The sequence below is a fragment of the Mustela lutreola genome, chromosome 16 (assembly GCF_030435805.1).
Source record: "Mustela lutreola isolate mMusLut2 chromosome 16, mMusLut2.pri, whole genome shotgun sequence".
NCBI lineage: Eukaryota > Metazoa > Chordata > Mammalia > Carnivora > Mustelidae > Mustela > Mustela lutreola.
In genome coordinates, this window is record NC_081305.1 from 48,048,473 (window position 1) to 48,065,614 (window position 17,142).

Genomic DNA, 17,142 nt, shown 5'->3' on the forward strand with positions numbered 1-17,142 from the left:
CCAGTTCCCTCCAAGGATCTGCAGGCATTGGCACCTATTCCTGAATAACCTTCCACACCTTCAACTGGTTGCCAGAAACAAGAATTCTTCCATGTAACTTGGAGACTCAGGACTCCATGCCTGGAGTTTCTCCAAGGTCTCCCAGACACAAGGACTGGGAGAGCAGTAGGCAGAGTTCCGGGACACTGAATTCCAGAGACAATTTGGGAGGGTTCAGATCAGTAAGGGACCGAGATCCTCCATGGATCCGTGTGGGCCTCATGAGCCCACAGATGACCACAGAGTTAGGCCCTAGAGGAAGGTAGCCATGGCCAGGCTCCACGGGCTCAGAACTCCCCATATGCCTGCCCAGCCCTGCGGCCAAGTGACCTCCACTGGACCGCTAACCTTTGTGCCTCAGGGTCAGAGGGCTCTGACCAGGGGTGTGACCTTGCATGAGAACGCCACCTCCGGCACCCCAGTGTCCTCATCAAACCCCCCCCCCCCCCCCCGGTCTATTCTCTTTCCCAGCAACCTTAAAACCCTTAAGGAGATCCAGTCCCTCCCTTGGCCAAAGTCCCCTTGGCGTCCAGGGTCCTCACGAAGGTCCCGCAGCTCAGCCCACCATTCCAGGCATCTCCACCTCACGCTTGTCCCCTGAGGGCAGAATCCTCCCCTCTCAGACGCCCTGCAAACCCCGCCCCAGCCGGCCCCTCAGACCTGAGCCCGAGATCCCACGCAGCCCAACCAGCTCACACACTGGTCCCCGCCCACCTCCGACTCCCTGTCCCGTACACCCGGGCCTGGGCGGCAGGGCCGCGAACAGGCGCCCCGCTCTCGGGCCTGCCTTCGGGGTCTGGATGGGGGGCGCGGGGGAGGGCCTGGGGGACGAGCATTTACTTCAGCCGAGTCCCTGGGCGCGGCTGCCGCCATCGGACTCTATGGAGAAGCAGACACCGGGACCGGCACCCGGCGCAGGCAGTCCTGGCGGCGTCACCGAGTCTTGGACCCAAATCTGTGCAGTGGGGACAGCGCCTCCTCCTGCCCCTCCTCTGATCTTATCACCTCACTCCCAAACCACTGCTGCACCATCTTCTAAACCAAGGTAAGCTCTAAAGAAGCCAAAAAGGGCACCTGGGTGGCTCAGTGGGTTAAAGCCTCTGCCTTCAGCAGAGGTTGTGATCCCAGGGTCCTGGAATCGAGCCCCACATCAGGCTCTCTACTCAGCAGGGACCCTGCTTCCTCTCTCTCTGCCTGCCTCTCTGCCTACTGTCAAATAAGTAAAAAAAAAAAAAAAGGCAGCCAAGACGACCGTCAAGAGGAGGACGCCAGAAGCCCCGCCCCAATATGACGAGTTGCACAGACGTGCCCTCTTCTGAGCCTTCATTGGCTCAACGCCACCGGCCTTCCAACAGAGCAATCTGGGTGATGTAGTTCCCACAGCTCCGCAGACTCCCATGAAGGATGAACCCACAACAACCTCCCCCGCAAGCCAGGCAGCACCGCGAGGATCGCTGGGAAATGGCCTGGCAAACAAGGCCGGAGCTCCCCTTCGCAAGAAAGCTCAGCACCCGCACTTCTGGGTTCGTCGCAGCAACTGATCGTCAAAGTGTTAGAAACATGTTATTTCAGACTCCACGAAGCCAGGTTGCTTCAGAGGCCAAAGGTATTATTTCAGATGGCTTCGAAAGGACACAGATCCAAATGGACACATCGTTACTCTACAAAACGCGTTTGCTCCGTAGCTGGAAGCTGATAAACATGCTTTTCAAATGCATGTACCCCGAAACTCTGCAGTCAGTTTTGCTAGTTTCAGAGTTTTAGGTCAGGGGTGGGAGAGAAGATTCCGGATAGGATCATGGCAATGAAAATGGAGCAGGAATGGATGTTGGCCACTCAAAAGCAGGTGGACAAGGGTAAGCCAGGCTCCGGTTTCCTCAGAAAATAGCTTTCCTGCTTCAATTATCAGTGACTGCATCCAACCCAGTGAGCCATAATTTTATCCATAGCATATTTCTTACTCCATATCCTGAAACATACTCAATTACTTTTACGAAATGATGATGGCACAACTCACCACTATGGCCAGTGACCTACTAACAAAATGTAAGCTTCCTGTTCTCCTGTTGCTCTAGATGTATCAATAAAACTGAGGGAGAGGGCAGGGAGGATTAGAGTGGAACAAAAATTAAACTGATAAAGGATCTATGTACATGTTTAAACTGAAAGGAGGGGGAAAGAGCTCCTTTCTGTATTCTGGGTGTGGGCAGCCATTTGTACAGGTGATAAAGGAGTTGACACTGGGAGACATGAGGACCAGTCACTCATGCAGAAAGCCAGGTTAAAACAATCCAACACAATGGTAGAGAAAGTGCCAGAAAGAGATGAAAAAAAGCTTGCTGAGGTGTAAGGAGATCAAGCAGCCAGAAAAGGGCAAGGAAGAGAGGATAGGAGGACTAGGAGGAGCACAAAGGTGAACACAAGAGAGCACCAAGTGAGGCTCAGGTCTCTGATCTCACTTCTCTTCTATACATACTCACTGCAATAGAACCTCAACCAGGCTTGTCTCTGATAATTCTCTGTATGACTCCAAAATTTTCATCTATACATCACACTTCCTCCAGGAACTGACACATACCTCTATTCACCTACTCAGCACGTCCAGATGGGTTTGAATTTGCTGTCTCCAGTAGTCATCATCTTGGTTCATAACAGCTCCATTATCCTAGTTCCTCAGAAGCCCCACTCAAGCCACTGGCAACACATAAGGACAAGTCAAATATCTACTGGCTATGCCAATTCACCATGTGTTAGGAGCCAAGCCCATTCACTTCTGGTGAGTAAATTTTAGGCAACTGATTTTAAGTAAACTTCCTTCCATTACTTCATAAAATAACTCACAACTGCAACCCTCTGACACCCACTTCTACAAATTTCAGGCTAAAATCCTGTATTTATTACAGTATTTATGTGTTTCTCAAACTTTAAATGTGTAAAACTGTGCTATGGCATTTGTTAGGATTCTATCTTCTTTTTTATGTTTTACTGATTACATTTTGAGAATTTCAATAAGCTCTGTGATTTCTTTTAAGATTTTACTTATTTGGGGGCACCTGGCTGGCTCAGTGGGTTAAAGCCTCAGCCTTCAGCTCAGTTCATGATCCCAGGGTCCTGGGATCGAGCCCTGCATCAGGCTCTCTGCTCAGTGGGGAGCCTGCTTCCCCACCCTCTCTCTGCCTGCCTCTCTGCCTACCTGTGATCTCTGTCAAATAAAAAAAAATATTTTTAAGAATATTTATTTAGGGGCGCCTGGGTGGCTCAGTGGGTTAAAGCCTCTGCTTTCGGCTCAGGTCATGATCCCAGGGTCCTGGGATCGAGCCCCACATCGGGCTCTCTGCTCAGCAGGGAGCCTGCTTCCTCCTCTCTCTCTGACTGCCTCTCTGCCTACTTGTGATCTCTGTCTGTCAAATAAAATTTTTTAAAAATTATTTATTTATTTATTTATTATTTTTTTATTATTTATTTGACAGAGCTCCCACTGAGCCACCCAGGCACTCAAGCCCTGTGATTTTTATTTTGGATTTTGCATAGCTTGATGGTTTTTAGGAACACATACATTCCATTATAGCACAACTGACTGGACTTTCTTCCAGAATATATATATATATATATATTTTTTTTTTTTAAATTTGACAGACAAGAGAGCACTAGTAGGTAGAGAGGTAGGCAGAGAGAGAGGGGCGAAAGCAGGCTCCCCACTGAGCAGGGAGCCTGATGTGGGACTCGACCCCAGGACCCCGGGATCACGACCTGAGCGAAGGCAGCGGTTTAACCCACTGAGCCACCCAGGCGCCCATTCCAGAATATATTCTTAAGTAAAAAAAACTATGGTCCAGAATGAACATGAACACACACACACACACACACACAAACACATGCAGGGAAAAGTCAGGGACACAGAACAAGAAGCATCTAAAACAAACCACACACATATGTATATGGATATATTTTTACTGATAAATATGCATTATCAACTTGTTAAAAAAACATTTATTGGGGTGCCTGGGTGGTGCAGTTGGTTAAACATCTGACTCTTGATTTCAGCTCAGGTAGTGATCTCAGGATCATGAAATCAAGTTCCACCTTGGGCTCTGCACTCAGCACAAAGTCTGCCTAAGACTCCTGCTCTCCCTCTCCCTCTGCCCCTCCCTGCCTGTGCTCTCTCAAATAAATAAATAAATCTGAAAAAAAAAGAAACTTTTAAATATATGGCACTTAAATATTTGTACCATTAGTATGTAAAAATAAAGGTAAATTTGATCTCATCACTAAAACATTTATTTATTTGAGAGAGAGAACACAGCTGGGGAAAGAGCAGAATAAGAGGGAGAGAATCAGACACCTGAAAAGAGCTCCTTCCCAAACTGTTTGCTCCGAGGACAGGGATGGCCATGGCAGCATCTGTGCAAGGGGGATGTATACACCGAGACAAAGTTCTGTAATTCCAGGATCTCATCTGCTTGCTGGGAAATGATTATCATTTCACCTATAAGGGCAGTGACAGTGTCTGCATGGGGAGTAGAGATTAACTGGAAAACATTTCAGACCAAGCAAACCAATGAAAGCTATTAAAAAGTACTTAGGAAGATATCCATCAGTAGTGGCAAAAACTGAAATGGGAAAACCTGCTTTAGAAATACACAATCAAAATCCCAAAAGAATGGAAGGAAAGGAATCTGAGATCTAATAAGTGAGCAATGGAAGCCAATCAAATGCCTATTGGGGCTTTTCAGAAGATTTGAAAGTTTTTTTGCCATTCCTGAAAACGCTGAGGTTAGTGAAACTGAAGGAAAAGACACTGTGGGTGAAGTTAGAAAAGTATATCCAGAGCTGGGCAAATAAATGTTAAATGTGCTTTGTCATTTTGTTCAACATTTTAAAACATCAATTATGGCTGCAGGGCGCCAGGGTGGTGTCCTTAGTTAAGACTCTGACTCTCAGGTCATGATCTGGGGGTCATGACATTGAGCCCTGCATTGGGCTCTGAGCTGAGCATAGGTTTCTTTTTCTCCCTCAGCCCCTCCCCGCTGCTCTCTCTCTAAAATAAATAAATCTTTTAAAGAGACCACATCAATTATATACCTCATGTGTTTCAGGCACATTTCTAGGAACATGGAATATATAATGCAAAAATGTAAAAAAAAAAAAATCCCTCCTGGAACTTACTCCATAGTTGATGGAAAAGGCAATATGCAATTCATAACTTATATTAAGTTGCATAGCGTAACAGAAGATGATGGATCCTAAGAAAAGAACAGTGAATGGGTGATGAATTCAGGAGTCTGGGGTGGGTGGAGGCGGTAAACTGGTATCTACATTTGGACTTGAGGTGAAGACAACAACATGGGAAATATTTTAGGCGGTTTATTTCTTCTTTGCCAAATGTTACCTATCCATCGTCTTGCCTTACTGAATGAAACTGGAACTCCAGGATAACTGAATAAGAGAAAGGAAGAGCTATCTTCCCTTTGTTTTAATATCATGGAAAATTTTAATAATGGATGTTAAGGCATAATACTTGTAAGCATTTCTTTGTGACCTCATTTATAAGATTGAGGAGGATTGCTTCTATCCTTAGCTTAATATCTCTTTCAGTGTAACACCAAACAACTGGCAAATTGAAATTTGATGTAAAATTTACCATTTATAACATCATCAGACAGAGAAAAATACTTGGAGATATATAAGATATGTGAGGCCTATAAAAAGCAAACTAATCTCAAAGTTGTGGGTTCAAGCCCCACTTTGGGTGTACAGATGACTTAAAAATAAAATCTTAAAAAAAAACCCACTGTGAAAAACATTTTATTTTATTTTTTAAAGATTGTTTGACAGACAGAGATCACAAGTAGGCAGAGAGGCAGGCAGAGAGAGAGGAAGGGAAGCAACCTCCCCGCTCAGCAGAAAGCCAGATGCGGGGCTGGATCCCAGGACCCTGGGATCACGACCTGAGCCGAAGGCAGAGGCTTTAACCCACTGAGCCACCCAGGCACCCCATCAAAACTTTAATAAAATTTAGGGGCGCCTGGGTGGCTCAGTGGGTTGAGCCGCTGCCTTCGGCTCAGGTCATGATCTCGGCGTCCTGGGATCGAGTCCCGCATCGGGCTCTCTGCTCAGCAGGGAGCCTGCTTGCCTCTCTCTCTCTCCCTCTCTCTGCCTGCCTCTCTGTCTACTTGTGATCTCTCTCTGTCGAATAAATAAATAAAATCTTTAAAAAAAAAAAAAACTTTAATAAAATCTAAATAAAAGGAGACATATCATGTTTATGGATTGGAACACTCGGTATTTCTTCTAAACTGAAGACTAAATGCAATCTGAAACAAAATCCTTATAGGTTTTTTTGTGATATAGAAATTGATAAGTGGATTCTATTTTTTTCTTGTATTTTAACTTAAATTCAATTAATTAATATATAATGTATTATTAGTTTCAGAGGTAGAGGTCAGTGATTCATCAGTCTTATAGAATACCTAGTGCTCATTACATCACATGTCTTCCTTTTTTTTTTTACGATTTTATTTATTTATTTTTTGAGAGAGAGAGATTACAAGCAGGCAGAGCAGCAGGTGGGTGTGGGAAGCAGGCTCCCTGCCGAGCAGAGTCTGATGCAAGGCTCAATCCCAGGACCCAGAGATCACAACCTGAGCTGAAGGCAGAGGCCCATCCCACCGAGCCACCCAGGTGCCCCAATCACATGCCCTCCTTAATGTTCATCACCCAGTTACCCATCCCCTCACTGTCATCCCCTCCAGCAACCCTGTTTGTTTCCTATGATTAAGACTCTCTTATGGTTTGTCTCTCTCAGATTTCATCTTGTTTTATCTTTTCCTCACTTCCCCTATGATCCTCTGCTTTCTTAAATTCTGCATATAAGTGAGACCATATCATAATTGTCTTTCTCTGATTGACTTATTTTGCTGAGCATAATACTCTCTAGTTCCAACCACATCATTGCAAATGGCAAGATTTCATTTTTTATGGCTGAGTAGTATTTCATTGTGAGTGTGTGTACACCACATCTTTATCCATTCATCTGACAAATGGATTCTAAAATTCATATGAAAAGGTGAAGGACCAAGAATGACCACAACAACTTTGAAAAAGACTGTTATAGGAATATATGACCTTGATTTCAAGACATAACTAAAAAAAAAAATTTATTCAGGGCGCCTGGGTGGCTCAGTGGGTTAAGCCTCTGCCTTCAGTTCAGGTCATGATCTCGGGGTCCTGGGATTGAGCCTCGAATTGGGCTCTCTGCTCAGCAGGGAGCCTGCTTCCCTCTATCTCTCTTTGCCTGCCTTTCTGCCTACTTGTGATCTCTATCAAATAAATAATAAATAAAATCTTTTAAAAAAATTATTCAACACATGAAAATATAGGAAATAGATAAATGCAATAGAAGAAAGTCCAGAAATAAACATACAGAGAAATGACGGATCTTCAGTGAAGATACAAAAGCCAATTCAAGGGAGAAGGAATAATCTTTTAAATCAATATGGTAGCAGCTCTTGGGTATCCATGTTTTTTTTTCTTTTTTACTTTTTTTTTTTTTTTTAAGTAATCTGTATGTCCAGGGTGGGGACCAAACTCTGGACCCTGAGATCAAGAGTCACATGCTCTACTAACTGAGCCAGCCAGGTGCCCCGATATCCATTTTTTTTTTAAAGGAATGTCCAAAAATTAACTAAAAGGAGGCACATACATGTCAGTTAAAAAAAAAAAAACTTAAAGAAACAAAGAGAAAATTATGTCTTTAAATTTGGCAATTTTTTTTTAGCAAACATTTCTTATATACAAGATCAAAAGAATATCCAGTGAAAGAATGGACAAATTTGACTTCCTTAAAATTTAAAAAATTATTTTCACAAGAAAAGCAACTGAAAAAAACACCATGACTGGAAGAATATATTGGCAAATATTTAAAATAGAAAACTTTTATCCATAATCCATGGGCAAATGTCAAAACTCAGTAATTAACATAATACATCATACAAACAGAAATTTCCAAAGATATGATAGCTGGAAATTAACACATGAAAAACATCTAAATATCACATCTTAGGGATATACAAATTAAAATCACCAGGTGCCATTACACACCTACTACACCACTGAAATTAGGAAGTCTGACCATACCAGGTACAAGGATATAAAGAAACTGGAACTCTGGTTCTGGTTTTTCTGGTGAGAATGCAAACTGATACCAACCTATCAGATTATCCCTTAGTAGGTTATGACACAGGAACGCACTGCAACATCATTATTAATCACAAAGCCCTGCAGTATTTCCCAGGATGTCTTAGGAAGCAATGCAAAGGATGCTAAATTAGGAATAAGAAGTATTTTCTGACTCATACTGTGCTCCTGACATGACACTGTGACTCACAAAAGCTGTTCACCCCTTCACACTAGCAAACCACAATTCTATCCTAAACCTGCCCCAAAGGGCACATAACCTCCAAGCTTCAACATGGCTTAAAAAATAAGGTGTTTGTCTACTACTAAGGGTTTTCTCTCCTGTGAACTTTCTGGGGCCTGATGAAGCAATATCTTCCACCAAAATAATTTCCATATTTGCTGCACAGAAATGCTTTTCTCCAGTGTGGACTTTGTGGTGCTGAGTAAGTCTGTCCTTGAGGCTGACGAGGTTTCCTATGATTTCCCACATCCATTATACTCAAAGCTTCTTCCTCCAGCTTGAATTCTCTTTGCTCAAGATTTCTTTTGTCCATGGAGGACATCCCATACTTATTACACTTATTCAAGGCCTCTCTCCAGCATGAACATTTTGGTGTTGAATGTGAGTGGATCAGTGATCAGTGTCTAAAGAATTTCCCACATTCATTACATTCATATGGCTTTTCTCCAGAGTTTCTGGTGCTCATTGAATTCAAATCCTTTTATGAAAGTTTTCCCACACTTGCTGCATTCTTAAAACTTTTATCCAGTGTGGACTCTCTGGTGCAAAAGAAATCTTTATTTTGTGGATGAAAGACTTCCACATTTACCGTGCTGAGATGGCTTTCTGTGCTGTGAACCTTCTGGTGTTTAAGGAGGGTGGAGCTATGTCTGAAGAACTTCCCACACTGGCTGCATTCAAAAGGCTTTTCTCCAGTGTGGACTCTCTGGTGCTCAAAAAGTCTGCTTTTGTAGACAAAGGACTTCTCACACTTACTGCACTTATAAGGCCTGTCTCCAGTGTGGATTCTCTAGTACTCAAGAAGTCTCCTATTATGGATGAAGGACTTCCCACATTCACTGCACTTGTAAGGCCTTTCTCTAGTGTTAATTTTCCAGTGATGAAGAAGACTAGTTCTGTGTCTAAAGACCTTCCCACATTCATTACACTCATGAGGCTTTCCACCAGTGTGGATTCTCTGGTGCCTTAGAAGTATTCTTTTGTAGAAGAAAGATTTCCCACACTCACTGCACTTGTAAAGCCTGTCTCCAGTGTGGATTCTCTGGTGTTCAAGAAGTCTCTTTTTATAGATGAAGGACTTCCCACATTTGCTGCACTTGTAAGGACTTTCTCTAGTGTGGATTCTCTGGTGCTCAAGAAGTCTGCTTTTAGGGGCGCCTGGGTGGCTCAGTGGGTTGAGCCGCTGCCTTCGGCTCAGGTCATGATCCCAGGGTCCTGGGATCGAGTCCCGCATCGGGCTCTCTGCTCAGCAGGGAGCCTGCTTCCTCCTCTCTCTCTCTCTCTGCCTGCCTGTCTGCCTGCTTGTGATCTCTCTCTATCAAATAAATAAATAAATAAATAATCTTTAAAAAAAAAAAAAAAGAGCAAAATTATCTTAAAAAAAAAAAAAAAAAAAAAAAGAAGTCTGCTTTTATAGGGGAAGGATTTCATTCACTGCACTGATGAGGCCTTTCTCCAGTGTGAACTTTCCAGTGTTGATTAAGGCTAGATTTGTACTTAAAGAACTTCCCACATTTGCTACACTCGTGAGGCTTTCCTCCAGTGTGGACTCTCTGGTGCTCAAGAAGTCTGCTTTTGTAGACAAAGGACGTCTCACACTCACTGCACTTATAAAGTCGTTCTCCAGTGTGGATTCTCTGGTGCTCAAGAAGTCTTTTCTTGGAGATGAAGGACTTTTCACACTGACTACATTCGTGAAGGCTTTCTCCAGTGTGAGCACTCTGCCGCTCCTTGAATTTAACCTTCTTGTGGCAGGCCTGCCCATCCATGCTGTGTTGCCCTCGCGGAATGTGAGAGACTGCCTTGCTCCACCTGCCACTGTGTGGATGCTCTTCACCTGGTGCTGGAGAGAGCCCAGGCTTCCCAGGGAACCATCCTCAACTTCCCCAAAGGTGACAATATTGTCTGACACGAGGATTTTGCTCTTTATGAACAAAGCCCTGTGGTCCTCCCTTCCAAGGTCCTCCTTGCCACAGTCCTGCTTCTGGTTCTGGTCTAAGTATGAACTAAATGAGCACAGTTTTCCACAAGTGCACAGGTTCAGCCCAGCACATGCTCCTCCATGCTCAGCCAGGTACAAGATGTCTTTCTCTGCTGGGACACACACAACACAGGAACAAGCCCCTGGAATAGACAGGGCTGGATCTGGAGTCCTGGAATGTGACACTCTTTCCACAAAAACACACTGCTCAGAAAAAGCTTCCTCAGCTTTTACCCCATGCCGACAACCTGAGAGCAGAAAAATGCCAGTGAAGTGTATTATGAGACTTTGGTGGGACAGGACAGCCCATTACAAATGTGTGTAGGACAAAACCAGGACTGAATCCATGGGTTTGTTTTCAGGACAAGGGAGCCAGGAGCAGGTGCGGCAAGGAGACACTGTGTAGCACTGGGCCTCTGATGGTTATAGAACAGTGTGTGGGAAGACAGGGACCTCACAACTAGCAAGAAAGTAGGATACAGTGCTGTGCCAGCAAAAAAGGTCTGGTACAACTCCCTCCTCTGTCAGAGGTTCTCAGCAGGACCTTGCCTGTTGGTGACAAGTATGTACTGTTTAGAATGTGTGTCCCACCCCAGAAGAAGACAACTGCCTTTTAGCTGGTGGTCAATCATTTAGGGCTATATGCGTATCTCATGACACACACAGTGCAGGGTAATGTAGCAGAACACTGTGGATAGAGAAAAAGGGGAAAGATGTGAGGGACATAGATGTAGGGGAGACCCAGGGACTAGAAGTCACAGCAGAAATGACAAGTGGGCAAAATGTCAAGGGCGGGAAAGAAGGACTGAAGCAAAGTATGGCCACAAGTCTTGGCACTAAAACAGTAATGAGCAAAGAACAGTTTCCTGGTATGATTTATACTCAATCCTGAAATTATGCCTTCCCACTGCTCCTCCTCACCAGATCCTATTAATCCCCCTTCCTATGGTTGGAGAGGTGTCTGAGCTATCAGGTACCCAGGGTTCTCCTTACCCCTCCGTTCAATGTAGGCAATTTTCTGGGACCTAGCAGATTGATGTCCTCAGGAGAAAACAGGGCAGTTAAGTGGGTGACACTGGCCCAGAGGGACCCAAACACTAACAGATTACAGGAAAGAAGTTTATTGGGAGGAGGATTCTGAGGATGGTCTTGCAAAAATAATTTAGGGCTCCCTGCAAATACTGACCATGACAGTGTCTATAATTCCCTACACAGGCAGTACAAAAACAGAAGGGCAGAACCTATGACAGAGATCTTCCACAAATGAGAACAGTCAACAAAGTAAGGAGGAACAAGGCTAATCAGCACGGATCAGGCAGGTCCAAGGCTCAGAAACCAAACCCTTCTGTGAGAGGCTTTAAGGCAGAACATGTTGGGGTTTCATAAAGCCCAGGCCCAGCAAACACAACACCTATGCCAGGACCAGGGAAGGAAGCAATGCCCAGGGCCCAGCTCTGGCAGGGACAGAGATCCTTGGAAAAAGGAGAAGAGCAGAGCCTCATATAAGGCAATGGTGTGGGAATGAGGGTCCTTACCCAGGGACGCTATAAGCGCCAAGGTCTCTAGCATCACAATGTGGTACAGGCATCTCTGAGCCTCATCAAGGAGCCCCCACTCCTCCTGGGAGAAGTACACGGCCACATCCTCAAAGGTCACATGGCCCTGTCATGAAGAGGACAAGCAGTGCATAAGCAGCCTCTCTAGCCAAGACCCCCAAGGCCATGGCCCTCCTTCCCAGCTCCCCAACTCAAAGGAGACACCAGGTCCCACTCTAGGGTACCCCTCTCTGTCATGTCAAATGCCTCACTGTTGCCAGTCATCAGTAAGAACAAATGGGGAGAGAGACAGTCTTACCCACGCTCTAGGCCGCTGTATAGAGTCCCTGCCACTCTCCTCAGAGTCAACCCTCCTAGGATCACACAGATCATGCCCCATTATGTCACTTACGCTCAGCCTTCTGCCTTTAGCCCTGAGTACAAGGATGCTGAGTGCATCTTCACACTTCCTCTGCATTTGCACAATGGAACCGCTCCTTTCTCACATGCCAGGTCACAACCACTCACCCACAACACCACTGACACCTAGAGCCCTTGTCACAGGCACCTCTCTGACTTCCCCATATGTCACTCTGCAAGTGGTTCCCAGCCAGTAATTGCCAAATGCCAGAGGATCCCAGGCTATCCCAGGGCATCAGAGGGACCCTCCTGCTAGACGCAGTCCCTGCACTGCTCTGAGTGCTGGGGTGAGGACCACCCCATGTTGCCTGGCTCCATCTTCCAACTTTAGCCACTCTAGTCCATGCAGGCATCAGACCCCCTAAGCCCTCCTCCTCCCCAGTGCTGCTTGTGTTGTTCTCACACCAGTCACACCTCTTTTCACCTCATCTCATTCAAAGCCGGGCCCACTTCTCCCACCGCAGCCCAAGAGACTCAGCTGACTTCCTCTTCCCTTAAGCTAATCTGTCATCCCATCTGACACGCTTCAGGTTCCAGCAAGAGTTGTCACAAAACTGAACCTGTGGAGCGAAAAATGTAGCATGCCTTACTCAGTGTCATCTGATCTCTGTTACTACTCTTTTTTTTTTTTGTAATTTTTTAAAAAAAATTTTATTTGTCCGTTTAAGAGAGAGAAAGTGAGAGAGAGCATGAGAATGGGGAAGGTCAGAGGGAGAAGCAGACTTCCTGTGGAGCTGGGAGCCCTATGTGGGACTCAATCCCGGGACTCCAGGATCATGACCTGAGCCAAAGGCTGTCACCCAACCAATGGAGCCACCTAGGCTCCCTGCTCTGCCTTTTGATAAATCTTGCATCCAGCCCCTGGGAATCCTGTGCCACCACCTGGACTCCCACTTAAGGCCTGTTCCCTTACACCCACACCCCACCCCCACTCCCATGGTCACTGTACCTCTTCAGGTCTTAGTGATGACAGCCATCCCTATCCATGTGCCCAAGAAGTGGGTCAGTTCATGGAGAATATCCTCGCCATCCTTCCCCTGTAATGGCATTGCCACCATGATCTGCAGACTGCCCCCTCTTAAATACGACACAGTCTGCATGCCTGCCACCACTGAGTGGTGTCTTCAAACCTGAACCCCCTTCCCTGAAATCCAGATGTTTGCTTCTAGATGCCCACCTGCCACCTCCACTCAGAGATCCCTGCAATATCTCAGATGCAACATGGCAAACACTGAGCTCAGGTCAGTGCTGCTATGAACTTTCCATCTCAGCAATGGCACTTCCAAGCTTCCTCCTAGAGCCAAATATCCTTGCTCCATGGGGAGTAGTCAGTCTGTTGAGCCTCAGAACAGAGACCCTCACCTGCCTTCACACCTCCCCTTCCCACCTCAGCAGGGCTCCTTCCTCATTGCAACTTCCCCTCCCACCATAAAGCCTTGGATCACGGGACCCTCCTGCCTGCAGGTGCTCCACCTGCCCTCCAGTCCCAGCTCTCTGTTCCTTCCTCTCAGGGCCTATCTCAAAGAAGCGTCCAGATCTTTCCAGCCTAAACCCGAGAGTTCAGGCTCGGTCCTGGGACAGGACTCGGGCGGTCACGACACGGACATCACTGCGCCCACTTCCGCGGAGTCCAGAGCAGAGACTGCAGCCGCCAGGGCATCCCCTCTGCTGTGGGAGCTCGGGAACAGTGTGTCCGAAACCCAGCTCCTAAGCTCTCCCGGAAGCCTGCTCCTCACACCAGCGCCTCGCCGCAGCGCGTCCAGACCTGCAGGCAGAAGGCCGACGTAGAGTCTTTCCTCCTGTCTTGCTCCAGCCACACGCGCGGCCGTGGGACACCAGTACCACGGTTCCGCGTCCTTCGCAGCCGTCTCCCCCGCGCCCCAAGCCCATCCTCCCCGGGCAGCCGCTGACGGGCCGCACAGCGCCAACCCACCCCGTGTCCCTGTTCCCTACCCCGCCGCCCCAGCTGCTCGCGGCAGACAGCAGTCGGACCCCCAGCTCTGCCAAGGCTCGTCTCACACGCGCCCGGGGCTTCGCACGCGCCGACCCCTTCCTCACGCTTCCCACGGGAGGCCAGAAATGGGCCCCCGCCCACGAACGCCCGCGTTCTGGGGAGCTGGGCCTGACAGTGCCCCCGAGGAGACCCACCCCCTTGGGGCTCGGGCCGGTGAGGTCCAGAGAACACACGCTCTCACCTGAGCCGGGTACGCCAGCCCGACCGTCACCATCGTAACGTGCGGGCTCAACTGGGCCAGGGGACGCGCGATAACTGCGGCAGCGGGCAGAAGGCCCGAGCGCAGCTCCCCGCATTAGCGCTCACAGTGAACCTCGAACCCGCTACCGCGCGGTGCATACGTGCCTTCTGTCGGCTCCCCTAGGTTCTAGCTCCTTCCCCCGGACGCAGATTGGGAGCACCGCCTCCGCGAGCTGCCGGCGGGAAGTCCCGCCCCCTGGCCTTCCGCCCTCTTGGACACGCCCTCTCTACGTCCTCATTGGTCAGCATGGTCAGGAAGCTGGGCGCACAGTCTTCTGGGTAACGTAGTTCCTTTCTTCGTGGCTTGCAGCGGGGTGAGAGCTTCCGCTACAGGTGGACAGTCGGGTGGTCCCTATGGAAGGACAAAGTAAAAACATATCATATAAAAACATATCAAATAAGAGTCCACAAAACCTGTTAACCTTAACACAAAACTGCCAGTTATCTTATCAGTCAAACATGGGCTTATTTGGGAATAAAAGAATTGTAATCCAGGATGAAGAAGCTGTTAGGGTCCGTGATCAAAGGAACGAGACTGATACAAAGCGAAGGTCAAATAAAACTTTATTTCGCGCCAAGCATCAAGAATCAAACTGACCGGTCAGGGCTATCTCTTACGAAAAGGCGATGACGATGATCCCGACAAGGTCACTCCCAAGAAGGCCGCTCCGGACGAGGCTGCTCTAGATGAGGCCGCTCCATGATCGGAGCCGCTCCCAAGAAGAGTGGGAGTGGCCACTCCCAAGATGAGGCCATTCTGGACAAGACCGCTTCCCGGAGAGGCTGCTCCCCACGACAAAGAGGCAACAATGACAGCGACGATGACGAGGACAACCTGGATGACACAGACTCTGCTCCCCACGATGCCACTCTGAGAAGGTTGCCACCCAGAGGAAGCCACCGCTGCGGACAAGGCCGCTCGTGGCTCGGGGTGGCAAGGCATTTTGCGGCGAGGCTGCTGGCGGCTAGGGGCCGTTGGCATCTCAGGGCCACTGGTGTCTCGGGACCCCTGGCATCCAGGGGCTGCAGGCGTCAGGACCGCTGACCGCTGGGCCACTGGACTGCTAGACCGCTGGTGTCTCTGCACCGCTGACGTCTAGGGGCTGCAGGCGTGGGGACCGCAGACCACTGGACCGCTGACCGCTGGGCCGCTGGACCACTGGGGTCTCAGGACCGCAGGCCTCTAGGGGCTGCAGGCGTCAGGACTGCTGACCACTGGACCACTGGTGTCTAGGGGCTGCAGGCGTCGGGACTGCTGACCACTGGACCGCCGGCCGCTGGGCTGCTGGACCACTGGGGTCTCAGGACCGCTGGCCTCTAGGGGCTGTAGGCGTCAGGACTGCTGACCACTGGACCACTGGTGTCTAGGGGCTGCAGGCGTCGGGACTGCTGACCACTGGACCGCCGGCGTCTCGGAACCATCATCAGTGCAACTGCCAGAGGCTGCAGATGTCAGGACTGCTGACCACTGGACCACTGGTGTCTAGGGGCTACAGGCGTTGGCTCGGGGCTGCCAGAGGCAGGACAGCCAGAGGCTGGAGACTGCCGGTGCAGGAACCCCCCGTGGTGGGACCCCTCGCGGAGCTGTTACAGCTCCTCCACTCCACCGACTCTTCCGCTCCCATGGACTCTTCCTCCTGCTCCTGTCACAGCTCTCCTCTTTTTCTGCTAGCCTGGCACAGCAACCTTTATGTGGTTGATTGAGCCCCACCCCTATACAGGTGGCCAATCGGATTTCAATTCACCCTAGTGGATATACACATGCTGCACCAATTGGACATCTCCACCTGGCCTTCCCCCACCCCTACATCCGGGGTCCACAAGCAAGTTCTTCTGGCAGCGGCAGGCCCTTACAGAAGCTATGGCAAAACCCCGGGCAGAAGGACTAAGGAGAGGAGCCCACCTTTATGGAGAAAAGACGCAAGTTGGGAGGAGTGTTATAAACTAGAAGTCCCCTGGGATAAACCGGGAGTTCCAGGTGAGTGGCTTCTTGGTGGCTGAGTTGCCGAGCTGGGGGGTGATCCACACTCGCGTTCTGCAGCAGGCGGGGTAGAGCAGTATGCATCTGCCAGGTCAAGGGGACCCCTTCCTGTGGGGCCACATTGAGCGCCCGCGGCAGCGGCCGGGAGCTCCCCGCTGAAACCTCCTCAGGGATTATGACCTGAGCTGAAGGCAGAGGCTTTAAACCACTGAGCCAACCAGGCACTCCAATTTAAATCTCTTTTTTAAAATAAACTTAAATCTAAAACACTTAGGTAAGAAGATGTAGTCTTGGAATTAATAAAATTTGCTCATATAAAAGTCCAAATCAAACTCTAATAAATCTGAAATTGCAGTAGTTACTGATCATTCCAGCCCTTAAAGACTTCAGAAACACAAATCCAATAAAAGATCACGATATTCCCATAATCATAGGGTGTTGGGCAACAAAGGGAGGATCCAAATTAAGTAACTCCTGCTCTTAGAAAGGGTGACATGAACTTCCCTCCCTCCC

The 17,142-nt window shown here is 48.2% G+C and overlaps 1 protein-coding gene across 6 annotated transcripts in view; it reads right to left on the reverse strand.

Moving 5' to 3' along the window:
- The window catches only part of LOC131818188 (zinc finger protein 549-like), a 43,621-nt gene extending 28,797 nt beyond the window's left edge, over positions 1-14,824 (reverse strand). The window contains exons 1-4 of one of the 6 annotated variants that reach the window (XR_009348713.1): positions 14,590-14,824; positions 14,000-14,159; positions 11,975-12,101; positions 9,863-10,687 (exon numbers count right to left, since the gene is read on the reverse strand). Coding sequence is in view for 4 of the 6 variants with exons in the window: in XM_059152438.1 (XP_059008421.1) it covers positions 9,870-10,687; positions 11,975-12,101; positions 14,590-14,622 (978 nt within the window). In the remaining 2 variants the exon portion in view is untranslated. The other 5 variants (XR_009348714.1, XM_059152440.1, XM_059152438.1 and 2 more) reach the window with 5 other exon arrangements.
- Between the last annotated feature and the right edge of the window lie 2,318 nt (positions 14,825-17,142).